Source organism: Scleropages formosus, chromosome 13 (assembly GCF_900964775.1).
Source record: "Scleropages formosus chromosome 13, fSclFor1.1, whole genome shotgun sequence".
Lineage (NCBI taxonomy): Eukaryota > Metazoa > Chordata > Actinopteri > Osteoglossiformes > Osteoglossidae > Scleropages > Scleropages formosus.
In genome coordinates, this window is record NC_041818.1 from 14,720,866 (window position 1) to 14,738,897 (window position 18,032).

General features: G+C 42.8%; 4 gene segments (V, D, J or C); 3 read left to right on the forward strand and 1 right to left on the reverse strand.

The window, feature by feature from the left end:
• The first annotated feature begins 1,036 nt into the window (after window positions 1-1,036).
• LOC108929721 (immunoglobulin kappa variable 4-1-like) lies at window positions 1,037-1,615 on the forward strand. The segment is given in 2 exon segments: window positions 1,037-1,110; window positions 1,259-1,615. Coding segments are annotated over 2 exon segments (357 nt in total).
• A 7,009-nt stretch (window positions 1,616-8,624) lies between these two features.
• LOC108929661 (Ig kappa-b4 chain C region-like) lies at window positions 8,625-10,807 on the reverse strand. The segment is given in 3 exon segments: window positions 8,625-9,405; window positions 10,542-10,621; window positions 10,785-10,807. Coding segments are annotated over 3 exon segments (423 nt in total).
• A 3,541-nt stretch (window positions 10,808-14,348) lies between these two features.
• On the forward strand, window positions 14,349-14,893 carry LOC108929662 (immunoglobulin kappa variable 4-1-like). The segment is given in 2 exon segments: window positions 14,349-14,399; window positions 14,553-14,893. Coding segments are annotated over 2 exon segments (390 nt in total).
• A 2,579-nt stretch (window positions 14,894-17,472) lies between these two features.
• LOC108929664 (immunoglobulin kappa variable 4-1-like) lies at window positions 17,473-18,009 on the forward strand. The segment is given in 2 exon segments: window positions 17,473-17,524; window positions 17,678-18,009. Coding segments are annotated over 2 exon segments (381 nt in total).
• Window positions 18,010-18,032: the final 23 nt, after the last annotated feature.

Consider the following 18,032-nt stretch of genomic DNA (forward strand, 5'->3'; position numbering starts at 1 on the left):
AACACAGAGACAAGGAGACTGGGAGAAGAGGGAATCCCTTAAGGTATGAAACACAGGAACACACAGGGAATCGGCACTTGCAACACGAGGCATGAACACAAGAGCAGCACAAACTCAGCCAGGCAGGTACCGTGGTAATACCGAATGGGAATCCACAACCTGCCAGTTGCCAAGTTTCTCCCATTAAAAGATCAGGTTGCTGACTGATTAAATGCTGAGCCCCAAACTGGGTTTTCTGATGGTCACTCGTGTTGCTCCTGTGATTCTGACTGGGATTATCTCCAGACTCCCAGGACCCACCGACTGATAATGAATGGGTGGACCGATGGATATTTTTACACAGGAAATTCCCTGGAAATACTGTCACTGAAAATTATAGTCCGTGATCGTCAGGCCAAGATAGATGCTGCTTTCCAATAGCAGTGGTCTTCAATCTTTTGCAAGAGTTATTATGAGGGATACTGTTAACCTGTGAAACTGCAATAAGTCTGAGCTGAATCTAAGTGCAGCCTTTGTAATGATTTCCAGGAGCATGGAGGTGACCAGTGATTCAGTCCCACAGCTCCTTAGAGCAACAGAGGGAAACTTCACTTTATTCCCACAAAGGAAACATGGGAAGTGTATTATCTATTTGTTTTTTGCCCAGATCCCTGCTTTGTGTAAGGAAATTTGCAGTGTTTGAGGAGTCTCTTAAAATGATTTGCCCACTTCTAATGGTGTAATGTTACATACTAATTTATTCTAATAACCAAAACAAGCCTTGTCATCAATTAAGCTTCAATTAGAATACATGCTTCTATCATTGCGTCTACTGCATTATCTACTTTTCCATCAGCCCTAAGTTCCTTTTCATATATTTATTAGGCAAGAAAGTACCAACCTTAATCTGTTTTTTGTTGGTTTTTTTCTCAACCAATCAACCAATCATCTTCGTTTGCATGACAAATATTCTTTGCATTGGCACTCATGCTTCAGTGCTCTAGGGCTGTTTATAACCCTGCTGGTTTAACACTTGTTGACTGAGAGTTTTGATCACTTTTATAGTGTCAGATATCACCACAATGACTTTGATCACCATCTTCATCTGTTCTGTTGCGTACTTCACTCAATGTGAGAGGACTTGTATAAGTGTGGATTTGTATAAATGTGCAATTACATGTTTAGCATAGGTGGAAAGTTTGGGATTAGCTGAAAAGTGATTTGTTCAGTTCTTTTTCTGATTGGTGAAATGTGTTGACGTGAATGTTTTGTGTTCTAGGGGCTGCCGGTGAGATTCTAATGACTCAGACACCAGAGACGCTCTCTGTCCAGTTAGGACAGACCGTTTCCATCAGCTGCACAGCCAGCAGTAGTATAAGCAGCTATTTAGCCTGGTACCTGCAGAAACCTGGAGAAGTTCCCAAACTCCTCATCCACTCATCAAATACTCGCCAGCCTGGAGTTCCTGACCGTTTCACTGGGAGTGGATCTGGGACACAGTACACACTGAAAATCGGTGGAGTTCAAATTGAAGATGCGGGGATGTACTACTGTCAGGAGGGTTACAGCTCATACACACGGCAGTAGAGGCTCGAACAAAAACCTCTCACATCTCTAAGGCGCGTAATAGACTAAGGGACTGAAGGCATAGTCCACAGGGTTTCTACAGGTATGTGGATAATTTACGAGTATGTGTGTTAACAATAGTGAATTCTTTTTCACATCTCATATTTACACTTACTATTTTTCTACCAAAGCTCATAATATCATTTATATGGTACCATTATTTGGAACAGCAAACTTCGAATTTTTTCTCATGCATGACCATATAGCTCATATGGCAGTACTTCAAAAACAGACATTTTTCTTTCAGTTTTTTTTAAAAATACCTTATTTATTTGCCTGTGTTTCCTTCTCAGACCTAGAAAATTGTCAAATGTCAAATTTAAAAAAAAAAAAAAAAAACTTTTCCAGAGTTTATATTTCTGACTACTAACACATAGGTAACAAAACCACATGCATTTCAAATTAACAAAATATTTCAACTTTTTAGATAGCCTGACCTAAAACTTTTGTGAGAACTATGATAGTTGGTTAAATTAAAAGATCTGTCTATTCTACTTTTGTCAGATTTATAATTATATTTACGTGACACATCAGGTCCATTTGGGTGCATGAGGGATGGCAGACACTTGGCTAAGGGTGAGATGGGTAATTTATTTTTGTTACTGTACAAAACATGGCTATTGGTACGGGGGGAAAGGGACAGGGCTGGCAGGGTTCTCGGAGTCCAAGAAGCAGGGTCAGCAACAGAATCTTGACCATGTCTCTTCTCTCTCTCTCTCTCTCTCTCCCTGTCTCTCAGCCATTTGTCCTGTTCCTACAGAAGGGGAACAGTGTATAAAGGCAGCGAATTAAGGGAACATTTTGTGCGGGTGTGTGTGACTCGTTCAACCTCCTTCCTCCCTTCTGCGCTGCTACAGCCACATATTCCAAAATGTATAAACTGGGGATATCTTCCTATTGGAGAGAACATCGGCTGTTTCAGGACTGCTGCAGCAGAAGCGCCCCATCTGCGGTACATTCTCATGCATGAGCTGATCCGATGTAAGCTTTTTGGAAGTCTGCAGGAGCCATAATCCCTTAGGCTGAAACTACCTACTCGCCGTTTCCAGCCCCTAAAAGTCCAATGGAGCCCACAGATACAAAGTGGTGAGCTGGGCAGTGGTGGTAATCTTTTAGTGGCCAGTGCAGACAGAAGGGATGCTGACGTGCTGTGGCCCCGGTCAGCAGTGCTCCACTGTATGTGGGTAAACCAGTTTTCCACAGCAACTGGAAAATGTTTGAAAAATCTAAAAAGAAAAATACACACTAAAAAGTTTTAAAAAATACCACAAACGGTTTTAGTAATGCGTCATTCCAAAAGTACGTTATCCAGAGGAAGAAATTGTAACTAAAGGTTTTCCTCTGTGGTCTCAGGTGAACTCGCAGCAGGCTTTCCTCTAACTCTTACCAAGGGCTCGTGCCACCATCACTGCTGCTGCTCATTACATCTGTAACTGCAGTAAATGAAGCAGGTTTACAATGTGCGGAAGCTTCCTGTCACGGTCCCGGGATCAAGCCGAGCGACCGCAGCTGCCGCTTGTTAACCCGGTCAGGTATAAAGGGAGCTCCGTAACCGTACAGAGGTGCGGATTCTGGCAAACACCTCCCTTCGTGGAGTTGCAGTATCAACGTTCACTCCTTGCCTTAGTCCCTGCTAGTTCTGATCTCCTGGCTTCTGACCCTTGCGTGTTCATCCGACTACTGAGATTGGCTTCGTCTGTGTACCGACGTCTGCGCCTCGAACGACTTTCGCCTGTCCCTGACCACTGATTTCGTCTGTCCCAGCGTTCCCCACCCGAAATAAAGCCGACCCGCACTTGGGTCCATTACCTTACCTCCTGTCCCCAGCCTGTTTGTCTGTCACGTTCCTTCCTGCTTACTCCTAGTGATTTTGTTTGTCATTGTTTCATCTCTCTATTAATGAGGGAATCTTTGATTTCTCTGAAAGCATCAGTGAAAAAGGCATAAACTGATCCAGTGACTGTCTGTAGAAGCATCCTTTTCTCCAGGATGCAACACTCAACACCCCAACATACAACATGGTTCAATATATAAAGGAAGTATTGGTAATCTTACGTTGCGGATGAGTTGTGTGAGGTTTTTTTTATGCCACACAAAGGAATTTTTGGATGTGGAAGTGGGGTCATGAGGTGGAACTCAACTCTGTGTGAACATGGTATCAGTGACAGGCCTCAGAGCTCCTGCTGTTATCATGAACTTTCCAGCAAAGCTTCCAACATGATGGGAACCCTTTGCTGACCAGACACACCACACGCTGTCTGAAACCACTAGTCCCGAGCGGGGGTCACCGTAAACCGGAGCCTAACCCAGTAACACAGGGTGCAAGGCCGGAGGGGGAGGGGACACACCCAGGATGGGACGCCAGTCCATTGCAAGGCACCCCAAGCAGAACTCAAACCCCGGGCCTGCCAGAGAGTGGGACCCAGCCAAACCTGCTGTGCCACCGCGCCCCCCTCCAGACACACCAGTGAGGCCTTATTATGTCTCAGATCAACACTTGAAAGAGGAAGAACGATGAGGTGTGGACTTTATTACCGAAAAGAAACAGAAGAAAAACAAATCTGGGAGACCCCAAAAATTATAAATGAATTATTTATTAAAGAAACAGTGGAAAACATAATATCTCAGTTCTCAATAGAGTTCCTAATGTCTGGTAAAATGCACACCCATATTTATTTATTTATTTTTCTTACACGTATATATTTACCGAAGCACAATTTTGGAAAATACCCCTGAAAACAATTTCCATAATTCAGCAAATGCAGTATTGCCATGGTGATACACATGAGTTGAAATACAAAACAAACAGATACATCCTTATTATCTTACAAACACCAACGTGTATGGCTTTTTTCCAGCACAAGAATTGATTTTGCTTCCTGGCATCACACAATTTGTATAACAGCAACCAGTGTGCCCATCTACACACTTTGCATAATAATACTTATTTACGTAAGCACAATTTGGGTAAAAGCAACAGTTCTGCCCCTGCTATAATGATTTGCCTAATTTGCATTGACAGTACACACTTCAGTGCTCTGACACTCTTTATAGTCCTGTGAGTGCAAAATACTTCATGACTGAGTTCCATCCAGCGTGGCAGCGCAGCACTCGGAAATGACCGTGATCACAATTCTCTTCTGGCTCCTGACCTCTTACATTCATGGTGAGCTGGAAATATCTTTTAATAAGATTAAAATTTAGATCAAGTTCATTCCTTTATTGTGTGTCGATAACATAAGACAAACTGTGCATTTTTAATCTGACACTTACGTATCGTTGTTGCTTCACGTAACCTTTGTTTTCCCTTCCAGAGTCCAGAGCTCAGGTGACTGTGACTCAGAGCCCTGCAGTGAAATCTGCTCAACCAGGAGACACCGTCACTCTGAGCTGTAAATCCAGCACTCCTGTGTATGCTGATTTTGATGATGATGAAGCAATGGAAGCAATGTTCTGGTACCAGCAGAGACCTGGCGAAGCTCCTCAACTTCGCATCAAATATGCCACAGAACGTGAATCAGGGGTTCCTGACCGTTTCAGTGGCAGTGGGTCTGGCAGTGATTTCACTCTGACCATCAGTGGAGTCCAGGCTGAAGATGCAGGAGATTATTACTGTCAGGGTTTCCACGAGATCAGTAGTAAATATGTGTACACACAGTGATACAGAGCCATACAAAAACCTCTCAGTCAGACCATGTTGCTGCAGCTGGGACCCACTGCAGGTGGTGAGGGGGGTGACAGTGACACAGAGATTGACAAGTATAACAAAGACCGATTTAAATATGTTTTAAATTTAGCTCTAGGAAATAGTGGGCTGTCTTGTTCAGGCCACAAATTTTCACGGACACGATTGTTTAAGTTCATTTATGCATTCTTATGGTTTTTTTCTTCAATATTTTATTTTAAAAAAATCAGTTTATTGAAGAGCAAACATGACTTGCGTTTCCACATGCAGCTGTTATTTGGCAGTAAAACACATCCAACAGTGGTCAGAACGTGGGACCGGTGGTTTTCCTAAGTATTGGTGATCAACAGCAAAATGCCACACTTTGCATATGTTTATGGGATAAATCAAATACCACTGAATATCACTTTTCACAGGAGCAACAGGTAGCATAGTAGTTAGAACTGCTTCAAATGTCCCTTGTCATATACTGTAGTACCCTAGAGCAAGGTACCAACCTGTGTTGCCCATTTAAATAGTTACATTATTTATAACGAGATTTTATGCCAGCATTTCTTACATGTGACCTACACCTATACCTGATCTGTTCTGCTTTTCCATTGTTTAACATCACATTACTCATATTTTGCAGTATTCACTATCGAATTAATACTAGTTTTCTGTCCAATACGTTGTTTTGCCATGAAACACACATTTCAATCCATTTTAGCATCACAGAGCAGGAAAACCTGCAGCACTGAGGTTCATGATTCCTTCAGTATCAACAGCCATCAGCAGTACATCGCCATAGAATCACAGCCCCACAGCGTCAACCTCATCTGATAGGCCCACATCCAAATCGCTCCCAACTGCCCTCAGTCACTGAGCAAAGGCCAAAGAAAAAAACAGGGGACACCAGAACAGGGGCGATGAAGCTTCGGGATTCACAAACTAAGAGTCCCTGTCTTTTGCGTTTATTCATTTGGCTGACACTTTTCTCCAAAGCAGCTATTACTCATGTACAGACTTGGGTACTTCTTTACTGGAGGGTACATACCTTGCTCAATGGTAGAGCCAGAGGTGGGATTCAAATCTCAACCTTTGACCCCAAAGGCAGCAACATCAACATCTACCCTACTAGCTGCCCTGGCATTTTGGCACAACCACAGCGAACGGGTGTCTACAAAAGGCAAACAAGAAAGGCTACGTTGTGAAACTGAGGAAGGGACCCTAAAAAGGATGATCCATCATGGTTTCAGCACTGAAGAAACCCTTTTGGGTTTCTTCTAACTCTCACCGAGGACTGACACCAGCACGACCACTGTCCCTTATTAGCATAACGAAGGGCGGCAGGATTACAGTGTGTGTAGGTATTATCTCGCTCTCCCCACCCAGGAGTTCCATCTTACATTTCTCTTAGTGAGGGAATTTCTCACAGCTGTAAGCTTTTCCCTCCGTTTTTGCTTAAATGCCATAGTAAGGATCATCAGAATCACATTTACTATCACCATCTCACCTTTACTATTATCTTCTGTACACAGATGTCTTTTTCAGTGTGACCCACCACCACCAACACCACCACCACTCCAGCACTTTTTTTTATAGACCTGAGTCACGGCTGCAGTTACTGCAAGATATTTCTGGTGTTAAAGTGGGATCATGTGATGGACTCATATTTGCATAGCCAGGGTATCAGTTGCAGCCACACATTCTCAGAATAGAACCTCACCACAGCCAGATGTTCACCTGTCCCAGGGGAAAACAGTGTGATCAGAACACCACCCATTTACAGAGGAGCTCTGAACATAGAGCACCTCTTTGGGTCCTAGAGCCATGAAGTGCTATATTGCTTTATTGTCAGGTTGTCCGTACCAGACTGTATCCAGGCTACAGTTGGTACAAAATGCTGCTGCGAGAATTGTTACTAGAACTAGGAAGTACGACCATATAACACCGGTACTTAAATCCTTGCATTGGCTCTCGGTCTCTTATAGAGTTGATTATAAAATCCTACTTTTGACCTATAAGGCAATGCATGGCATTGCTCCAGCTTATCTTTGTGAGATCATTCATCTTTATATCCCAGGACGATATCTCCGTTCATTAGATGCAGGTTACCTTAAAGTACCTGTGATCAATAAGACCTCACTAGGAGGTCGCGCCTTTAGTTATAGAGCACCTAAACTGTGGAATAGTCTACCAGTTACTGTCAGAAATGCCCCGTCTGTTTCCGTTTTCAAATCCCGACTTAAGACTTATATGTTCACTCAGGCATTCCTCCTCGTAATGTAATTCAACCTGCCTTAGTTGTCTATTTTATCACCTTTACAAAATTGCATTTTAAATTTACTTAAGTAACAAATTACTAACTCTGTCCTATCTTCTCGTTGATCGCTACCTCGCTACATAAGACCTGAGGAGGCCGGCCAGCGGTAACAGACGAATCCCGTGCTGACAGAGGATGATGTCCATCTGTCGTGATGATCGAGACATTCCATGCCGAGTCGGGGATCCAAGATGCCATTCACCAACATTATAATTACTTGTTAAACACTGGCTTACAAATTGTTACTTTCTAGAATGCCCAGGAGGGGTGGGCAACCATTGGCCCGTGGACTCCCAGAGGTTTTTTTCCTCCCTCAACCTTCAGTTGGGAGAGTTTGTTCCTTTCCCCGGTGGCCAGTAGGTATACTTGTAGCTCTATAATAAGTTCTTCCATTAGTTGACAGTCTTCTTTGTTTGTATCAATTTTTCTTGCTGTATGCCTGTGTTAAAGCGCTCTGTGTCACTGCGTGAGAAGAGCGCGCTATAAAAAATAAAATAATAATAATAATAATAATAATAATATAGATAAATCAGTAAATGTGTTCTGTCAATTCTCTCAATAACATCTGTGTTCTGTCCTGTGGTGTGGAAATGAGTCAGTTGTCATGACCAGAATTGCAAAACTTTTATTAAAGAATTATTTGGGTGATTTTTCAGAATATTTTCAATATCCCACACACACACACACACACACACACTGGTTGAAACCGCTAGTCCAGAGTGGGGTCGCGGCAAACCGGAGGCCAACCCGGCAACACAGGGCACGAAGCTGGAGGGGGACGGGACGCCAATCTGTTGCGAGGCACCCCAAGCAGGACTCGAACCCCAGACCCACCAGAGAGCAGGACCCGACAAACCTGCTGTGCCACCGCACCCCCATTTATTTTCAATATCTTTTAATGCAAAATGCTCATATTTTTATTGAATTTGAATTTGATGAAAAGCAATATCATAGAAATATTTACAACAGGGATAGAAACTAATGACAAATTTATTTTAATGCATGCCTTTGTAGAATTTTTCATAAGTGCCGCAGAAGTACATCTTCACACAAAAACCTTTTTCTTTAATTAAATTATAAATTTCATTTCCAAATCTATCTTGCACAGACAATGGAGGAATATGGCACAATTCAGACCGCCACCATAAAACAAAGTTTTCTGTTTTGTGCAACAAAAACCATACATGCAATAATAATGACTGACAGAAATCTTTATTGTTCAAAAGAAATTGTACAAAGAGCACTTGGAAAGCACTGAGTAATACAATCAAAACACAGGAAACTCAAAATTTTCTGTTGGAAATAAGCCGATCGAGTGCACAGGGTAACAAATACAAACAGTAGCTTTAGGAAGTTTTCTCACAGGTTGCGAATCAATTTTCACACTAGGGAATCAGCAGCGGGGGAAGGACAGAATGGAACGAACTAAGACAGAAGAGTTTACGGAAAGCGTAACACAGCGCAACGCTGGTGTGTATGGGGGCTGAGGGTTAGTTAGAGCAGTCTGCTCTCTTCAGATTGTACATGACCGGAGACAGGGAGCCCTTGGTGGCCTCGCAGGTGACCACCCCGACTCTGGTCCACTCGTCGGCAGACAGAGTCAGGCTACTGCTCCAGCTGTACAGACCATCTTTACCCGGGAGCCCCTGGTTCCTGCTGTCATCGGGGTTCTTGCTGTTACCGTCCAGTTTCCAGCGCAGCGTCCAGTCTGACGGGAAGCCCTTGTTGGCGAGACACAGCAGCGTGGCCTTACCCTGTTTCAGCTGCTCGCTGGAGGGAGGCAGGACGCTGAGGGTGGGGGCAGTGTCCTCTGGGAGACACAGCGGAGACACACATCAGACTGGCAGGTGTCCATCACACAGTAACTCAGTAAGAACACCTCTCATCAGTATGTGACATGTTTCAATGCATAAAAAAGACAAGAGAACCTGAGAATTTCTCCTGCCTCTTTCATTACTACGTTTTTTTTTTTAACTGAAGCAGTACTTATCAAAAGAGAAAGCAAATATGGAGACATATAAAACATTCCAGAAGTAAAATAAAAATCCATCCATCATTAGAAACCTCTTGTCCAATTAAAGGTCGGCGTGTAAAATAACAATTCCATTAATTATTTCTTATTTTAACTTTAGCTTGAGCAAACTAAATTTCAAAAGAATGTAATAACTCAAATTGTATAGAGTAATTCCTTTAATTCTGTTAAGAGTTTAAAACAACTGAAATCAGTCAAATATGTACATTTTTAAAGTAATAATAGCTGTTAATACAAATAATTATTGCGCGCATTCATTGTTATGATAAATAAGAAATGACCACAGTTAAAACGTTGCATTACAAAGACCGCATGAACACGATATTATTATATTGACTTACCTTTTCATTCAGCGCAACTAAAACGGCAAACGTTACTTTAAAGATTACTATAATAATACTATTAATTTAACAGCATCATAAAGGAAGTTAGATAAGAATTATGAGCGACGATTGTGTACAATCTGAAGACGAACAGCTGCAGTGAAGGATATTATTTGCGTGAACAAAAACGGATTAATAATTGAGTTTAGGCCCTAAATTAGGGTTCGTCGGAGGAGCCGCGCACTCGGGGACGCGCTCGGCGCGCACTGGCACAGTTAATAAAGCGACAGCAGTGAAATACATTTACAAATACAATATAGCAGTAATACATATTATAATTATTATTACTGTACATTTTAACGACTTCAACCACCGTTCAAACGTAGGAACCGGATGAAAAGTCGATGTGATTGGAATTAATTACATGGCATTATAACAATGATTATTAATTATAGCCCGAAATAAAATACTAGTAGTGCGTATTTTAAGAAAGGATGCTTAAAGAAAATTTAATCAAGCAGACGGACAAAAAATACTTGTTTGAATGTAAGAGGTGAAAAACAAGAAGGCAGAAAGGTGGAAGGTACTTACTTCCAACGGAGAGTTTCGTTCCGCCGCCGAAAGTGATCCACAGTGACTGAAAGCCGTAGAGCGGCTCGGCAAAAACCTCCCTGAGACCGTCACGCCGCGCCGCACTCTTTTTACATTGTTTTACACTGTTTTACACTGCGCTGGACTACTGTTTTTTTTACACTGTTATACACTGCCACTATTACAATCATGTAATTTGACATACATTATTGTCCAACAGCTCTTGTCATAATTTAAATTTACGCGCTGCGGCTCTCGGGTCTCATCGTGAACGTAATTACAGCGTTTTTAATCCTTCACTTTAACTGCACGCGCCTCTTCAACGCTTTACAACGCATTTTTCATTCATGGAAAAAATTGTAATCAAAATTAATAAACGACAGAATCTGAGCTGTGACGACGAGTTGTAATGACATCCCGCTGATAAAAAATTGTGCATGGCATGATGATGATGATGATGCTGTTGTGGTCATTAATCATGTTTTTCAATCTGTACTACAGATTCAGGTCAGGTGAGGTGTATGTGTTGTAAATGCAGCCCCGCTTCAGTAGCGCTTGCAAACAAAACGATGAATTAGGGTTTGTACTTACTTCCAATTTCCAGCTTGGTGCCGCCACCGAAAGTCCACCACGGTGGTTTATTTCGAGGGAGCCGCAGTACAAAAACCTGCCCCTCCACAAGAGGCCATCGGCGCACAACTGAAAAGGGGCGCCGCCAGCCTCACGGACGCCGCCTGGTGGACACAGTGTGTAACCGCACACCGGCTGCCTTTTCCACAAGCTAAACTTGTTTCCTTGTCTCCCCTTCAGTGCTTCATCCTGTCATCTTAAATGTCTTTCTTCATCTAATCATTAAAAATCGATATTTACGAGCTCCTTAAATATTTTCTTTCACATATTATTAATGTACATTTATTTTTCTCCCCCAGAGGACAGGTGACTGTGGCTCAGAGCCTTGCAGTGAAATTTGCTCTCCCAGGAGACACAGTCACTCTGAGTTGTAAATCCAGCACTCCTGTCTATGTTTATTCTGGTGGTGATAAAGGAATGTTCTGGTACCAGCAGGGATCACCTAGAAGAAACCCACACAAACACATGGAGACCATGTAAAGTCCCCACAGACTGAGCTGGATTGAAACCTACACCTGAAGAGCCCAGACACTGTGAGGCAACAGCGCTACCCGCTGCGCCACCATGCCATTGTGAAAAAAAGTGCAATCAAAAATAAACAAATCAGGAAATGTTCCTACTTTTGAAAATCTGTAACTCAAATGTTTGCAACACAACACCTTAGGAACTGTCAGACTGAAGAGAGGACATTTAAGGAGATTGGACCCAAGTACAGATGAGTTTATCTGAAGCTGAAGGGCAAGGCTGGAACTCGTAGTCGGGGACAGACTAAGGGTCAAGGGATCGGCAGTCAGAGTGTGAGCGAGACTTTGAAGACGTAGTCAGACGACGAGGCGAGGAGTCAAAAGACGGGAGACGAGGAAGAGGTTGCGAGGGCGAAAGGGAGCTGGACATAGAACGCGGTGAGGGCAGGCGCAAGGGGTCGGTGGTCTCAAATGAGATTCCGCAGAGAAACGCTGGAGGACCGGCTCCCTTCATACCTGGTCTTGTCGAACTGGATCAGGTGCCTGGGGCGTGGTGCTGGGTATGGCAGGAAGACCGTTGAGATGAGAAGTTTGTTCAGAACTCCATTTGTTCGTAAACCAACATTACATCACAGTAACTAAGAGTGTAATAACACATCGTTACGACTCCAAGGTTGTCTGGGGGTGTACCAAACGTGTCTGTACCAAGTTATCAATTCAGTTCAATTCAATCGATTTTTACAGAGCGCTTAAACACTAACATAAGTCACGAAATACAAGTACATGAGAATAAAGAAACAAAGACAGCTGACTACAGAACTGACAAGTAGGTGCACAAATAGGAGTGTGTGTTTAATGTTTTGGTAAAAGGGCAGTTAATCTAAGTGTACAAGCAGAAAGAACCGACAAGCAAACCTTAAAAAAGCAGACAGAAGGCAAAAGGAAATGAAAAAGCAAAGAAAACCCTAACGAACTGAACCTTTGTGAACAAGCCACCGTCTAACTCCAACCTGGAAACAAAAAAAGGGTGAAAATCAAGAACAAAGTCTTCTGCCACAATCATAACTATACTACTTCTACATTGTGTGCAGAAAGAAAATGAATAGACAACAACAAATGCACAGGCAAGATACAAATAGTACAAGGAAAGAAGCAAAAACACTGCATCGCACAGCACTCCGGGTTCGGATGGGGTGAAGAAGGACACCCGGGCAGCATTCATGACAAACATTTATTAGAACACCAGCACGCAGAAAAACAATGTGCATTTTGAGAGGAAACCTAGAGTGTTCTCAGTCTGAGGACCTCTTTTCCTCAAGGACCTGCACCTCAAACCATCTTTCCTTGGCTTTTATTCTTGCAGCCGCCCCATTTTTTTCTTTTTTTTCACAGTCACCCCATTATATTCCCCGTAAGTCCCTCCAGTGGTTGAACACTTCAATTACATTTTCTACATTACAACTGTTCACAATACAGAGATTTCCTGCTCTAACGCACGGTAAGGCGGGTCGTTACAATACCAAAGCACACTGCAGACCCGATATAAGGGCGGACGGCGGGGTCCAAACGTTCATGCCGCCTTATAAGTGAGTCCGCGTTGTAACCGGTTTCCAGTTTTGATGAAGGTTGAAGAAAGTTTAACTTCAATTTTCTCCTTAGAGAAGATTAATGTAAGTAAAAGAAACCGTCCGCACACGCGTGTGAATGAAAATAAGTGAGATGCGTGTGGGACCAGAGACAAACAAAATGGACACCCACTGTGGACGTAACATACATACATCCCATGATTTATTCATGTGCTGACTTCCAATGAACTCTATGTAGTGTTACCAGCCCACACACCTTATTCACCGCGGTGACTTACACTGCTAGATACACTACTTACAATGGGTCACTCATACATACATGCATGAGTGGAACACTCTCTCTCTCTGTGTCCCTCACACACTACAGGGGAACCTGAACAGCATGTCTTTGAATTGTGGGAGGAAACGGAGGAAATTAATAATGTCAGCCTTCCCAAAGCTGTCTCATAATCACTGTACATGATTCATATATTACATACATTGGGCCTGCTGGCAGTGTAGTGGTTAGAGCTGCTGCCTTTGGCTCAAACTTTGTATGTTTGAATTTCACCTCCAGCTGTAGTACCCTTGAGTAAGGTACTTACCTTGAATTCCTCCAGTAAAAGCTACCCAGCTGTATAAATGGGTAAATAATTATACGTAGCTTAACATTGTAAGTCTGGAGAAATGTGTGGGCTAAATGAATACATGGACAGATACAGTGCGTGAGTACTTTGTGAAACTTGGGGAACAAGACAAAAAGTTGTGCAATATTTTAATAATCGTGGTTGGTTTTTGCATTTCTGTAAACTGTAGACACATAGTCATCAGTCAATCAAGTTTCAGGTGTATTTATACATATTTCATGCACACCTTTGGCTCTCAGCACTGACGATAATGACGACCCTGACGACACTCGGCAATGCTGACCCAGGCCTATTTCAGGATTTACCCTGCTACTTTAATTCTTTACCCCACGTTCAACTCCAGGCCCGAGCTCTCTGCACTGCTCAGCTACACCTGCCTACTTTAAGCAGGAAGGACATTTGCATGGAGGACACACTTTGCATGGGCAGCACACGCTTCAGCGCTCTTGGACTCTATATAGTCCCGTGAGCTTAACGGTTTCTCATTCAGAACATCAGTAACAATGACTCCGATCGCCGTTCTCGTCTGGGCTTTTGTCTGCTATGCTAGAGGTGAGGGGGAATTTGTCTTCATCAAAATAATTTCAACAGTCATCTTTAGGCTGTTCTACACGTCACCGTTTGAGGACTGACGCAAAGGAGCACGTACATACTGTGCTGGTGTTGTACAGGTGTGTCACTCATGCTGATGCTCTTTCCCTACAGAGTCTTGGGGGCAGGTTGTGTTGACTCAGTCTGCAGCTCAGTCTGTGCTGCCTGGTCAGTCTGTCTCCATCACCTGTAAAGCCAGTTCTGCAGTTTACCAGTACAGTGGAGCCCAGTACTATCTTGCCTGGTACCAGCAGAGAGCTGGAGAACCTCCCAAACTCCTCATCTACCTAACCTCAGACAGGTTCACCGGAGTGCCCTCTCGATTCACTGGTAGTGGTGGTGGGAACGGCATAGATTTCACTCTGACCATCAGTGGGGTCCAGGCTGAAGATGCAGGAGATTATTACTGTCAGAGTTACCACTACATCAGTAGTAAAAATGTGTACACACAGTGATATAGAGCCGTACAAAAACCTTTCAGTCAGATTGCGCTGTGCAGCTGGGACCCACTGCAGATGGGCCTCATGACACAGTTCACTGAGGAGCTCAAAAAAGCAGGTGCACCCTATGGTCCAGTAGCTTGTCGCATCCACTTTAGCAGCAATACCTGGAAGCCATCATCTTCTGGATGCGCATATCAGTTTCTTACATCACATCAGAGGAATTCTGAAACACTTCCGCTGAAACAACTGCTTTGTTTGTTCAGGCAAGGCTCTCTTAAGGTCCCATCACATCTCAAGGTGTGGACTTTGACTTTTCCAATCCAAAATTCAGATTTTTTTGTTTTATTTTAATTGTTCAATCACCGATTTACCCATGTGGGCAAGATCAGTGTCCTTTTGCATGATTCTCTTTTGGTCCAACTTTGGATGTCAGACAGTTGGTCTCACTTGTTCTTCCAGTGCAGTATATCCGGAGATATAGAGGATTTATGGAAAGAATGAATGCCAAGAAACACCGGAAGTTGTGTCTTTATTACCTCATGTTTACCATTGTCTTCTTTGCACAAATTATCACTTTAACACTTCAGTTTGCATATGAACAAAATGACAGCTCCCAGATTTTAGTGTAGTGACAGCTCCAGTTCACCTGTTTACAGCCCAGAGGCACAGTTTCTGTAATAGCAGCATAATCTGGGTGTGAATGGGGGTCATGGGTGGCATGGTGGTACAGTGGGAAACACTGGTGCCTCGAAGCCCCTAGGCTGTGGGCTTCAATGTGGGTATGAACCTCTTTGCTCTGTGTGGATTTGGCATGATCTACACATGACTTTTTCTAATTTTCCTTTAACTTGAAACTACATAAAAACACAGTTGTGAAAATTTCTGCAAAGAAGATGTATGACATTTGTCAGGTTCTGGCTACTTTCATCTCTCTTCATTTTCTACATAGTCAGGAAAAGTGTAATAATACAGATGTGCCTTGATTTAACAGTTAAGTCTGCTAAAATACTCGATATACGTAGCTATAATAGATAAAACTACTGTTACAATCCAGGTTCCATTCCTAGAAGAAGCCAGTTCCCCTTCCACAATGTCCAACAGCAGTTCTGTAGCAAGGAAAGTCTTTAGTTTGGCTATTTATTTATTTCTTTTATTTAGGAGGAGAACCTGGAATGTAGCCTTACGCACTTCTGAATAGCTGCTTGTGAGACAAGTTTCACCTGCCCAGTGTTCCCTGCATTGCGGTTCGGTCGTCCTTTTTACAGACCTTTGTTTCTTCACTTTCCCTAGTGCCTGTGAATGAGCTGAACTTGGATCCACATACTTTTGTGTCCTGCTTCAGTACAAACACTTTGAGAGACTCTTATTTTTAGATTTTTATTAACTTCAAGCTACAGTAATACTGAAATTAATTTAGAATAACTGAAAATAAGCGTACATTGTCTACACAAACTCCAATTTAGTTCCAACTGTTTACCGAGGCATCGTATAAACTTCTGCAGTATAGTTCCTCATATTGTCGGTGATGTTTCATCACTGTATCTATGTGTGAACATATGTCATATGTATGCATGTATGTTGTATATTGTATGCTCCTACAACCAAGGAGAATTTCCCTCTGATAGATACTCATTAATTCAATCATTAAAACTGATTTTAAAGGATTTCTACTCAATCCCCACTGTTGACCAACTCAGCCTATAAATGTGTGATGTTCTTCACCTTGGGAAATGAGCTGAATTAAGGTGGCTCCACTCCTATTTTATTTAGGTACGTTACACTGGTGTCCATTGTCGGGTTGGGAAAAATAGGTCACGTTCTCTCTGGAAAGGGAAACCTGAAATTTTAGAAAATACAAAACTAAAAAGACAACAATGCTCACATCTTCAAAAAAGTATAATAACTTAGTAAATTAAGAAGTCAGTGTAGTTTTAAAGAGAGGAAGTTAATGCTGCAGCTTTTTTCACTAGACTAGCTACAGAACTGTGCAAAAATTCTGAATGCTCCAAGTGTCCAGGAGGTTCATTATTATTTAAAAAATTACACAAAGGGAAAGTTTGTATTTCTTAACATCTTTCCACAGTAAAAAAATCAGCAAACACAAAAGTATCAAAGACTGTTTGTCAAACGAATGATGAAGGGAAATGGCCCTTCAGTTCAACTACAGAAGAGCACATAAAAGAAAATGCTGCATAAACTCAAATCTGCATCAAGCAAGGTGTCACCCCTTCCTGAGCCAGATACCAACAAACTAAAGGTTGGATGGTCCAAGAAGTAGAATGAAATCAAGAAGGTGAGAAGATTTTTATGTACATGATGAACAGCCTGACCTAGCCTTGCCTACACACAACTTAGCAGAGTCAATCCATTGGATCTGGATCTATTCTAGGATTTACTCTGCTAGTTTAATTCTTTACCCCACGTTCTACTCCAGGCCCGAGCTCTCTGCACTGCTCAGCTACACCTGCCTACTTTAAGCAGGAAGGACATTTGCATGGAGGACATACTTTGCATGGGCAGCACACGCTTCAGCGCTCTTGGACTCTTTATAGTCCCGTGAGCTTAACGGTTTCTCATTCAGAACATCAGTAACAATGACTCCGATCGCCATTCTCATCTGGGCTTTTGTCTGCTACGCTAGAGGTGAGGGGGAATTTGTCTTCATCAAAATAATTTCAACAGTCATCTTTAGGCTGTTCTACACGTCACCGTTTGAGGACTGACGCAAAGGAGCACGTACATACTGTGCTGGTGTTGTACAGGTGTGTCACTCATGCTGATGCTCTTTCCCTACAGAGTCTTGGGGGCAGGTTGTGTTGACTCAGTCTGCAGCTCAGTCTGTGCTGCCTGGTCAGTCTGTTTCCATCACCTGTAAAGCCAGTTCTGCAGTTGCACAGTACAGTGGAGCCCAGTACTATCTTGCCTGGTACCTTCAGAGAGCTGGAGAACCTCCCAAACTCCTGATCTACCGGACCTCAACCAGGTTCACCGGAGTGCCCTCTCGATTCACTGGCAGTGGTGGTGGGAACGGCATAGATTTCACTCTGACCATCAGTGGAGTCCAGGCTGAAGATGCAGGAGATTATTACTGTCAGAGTTACCACAGTGGTGGAGTGTACACACAGTGATACAGAGCCGTACAAAAACCTCT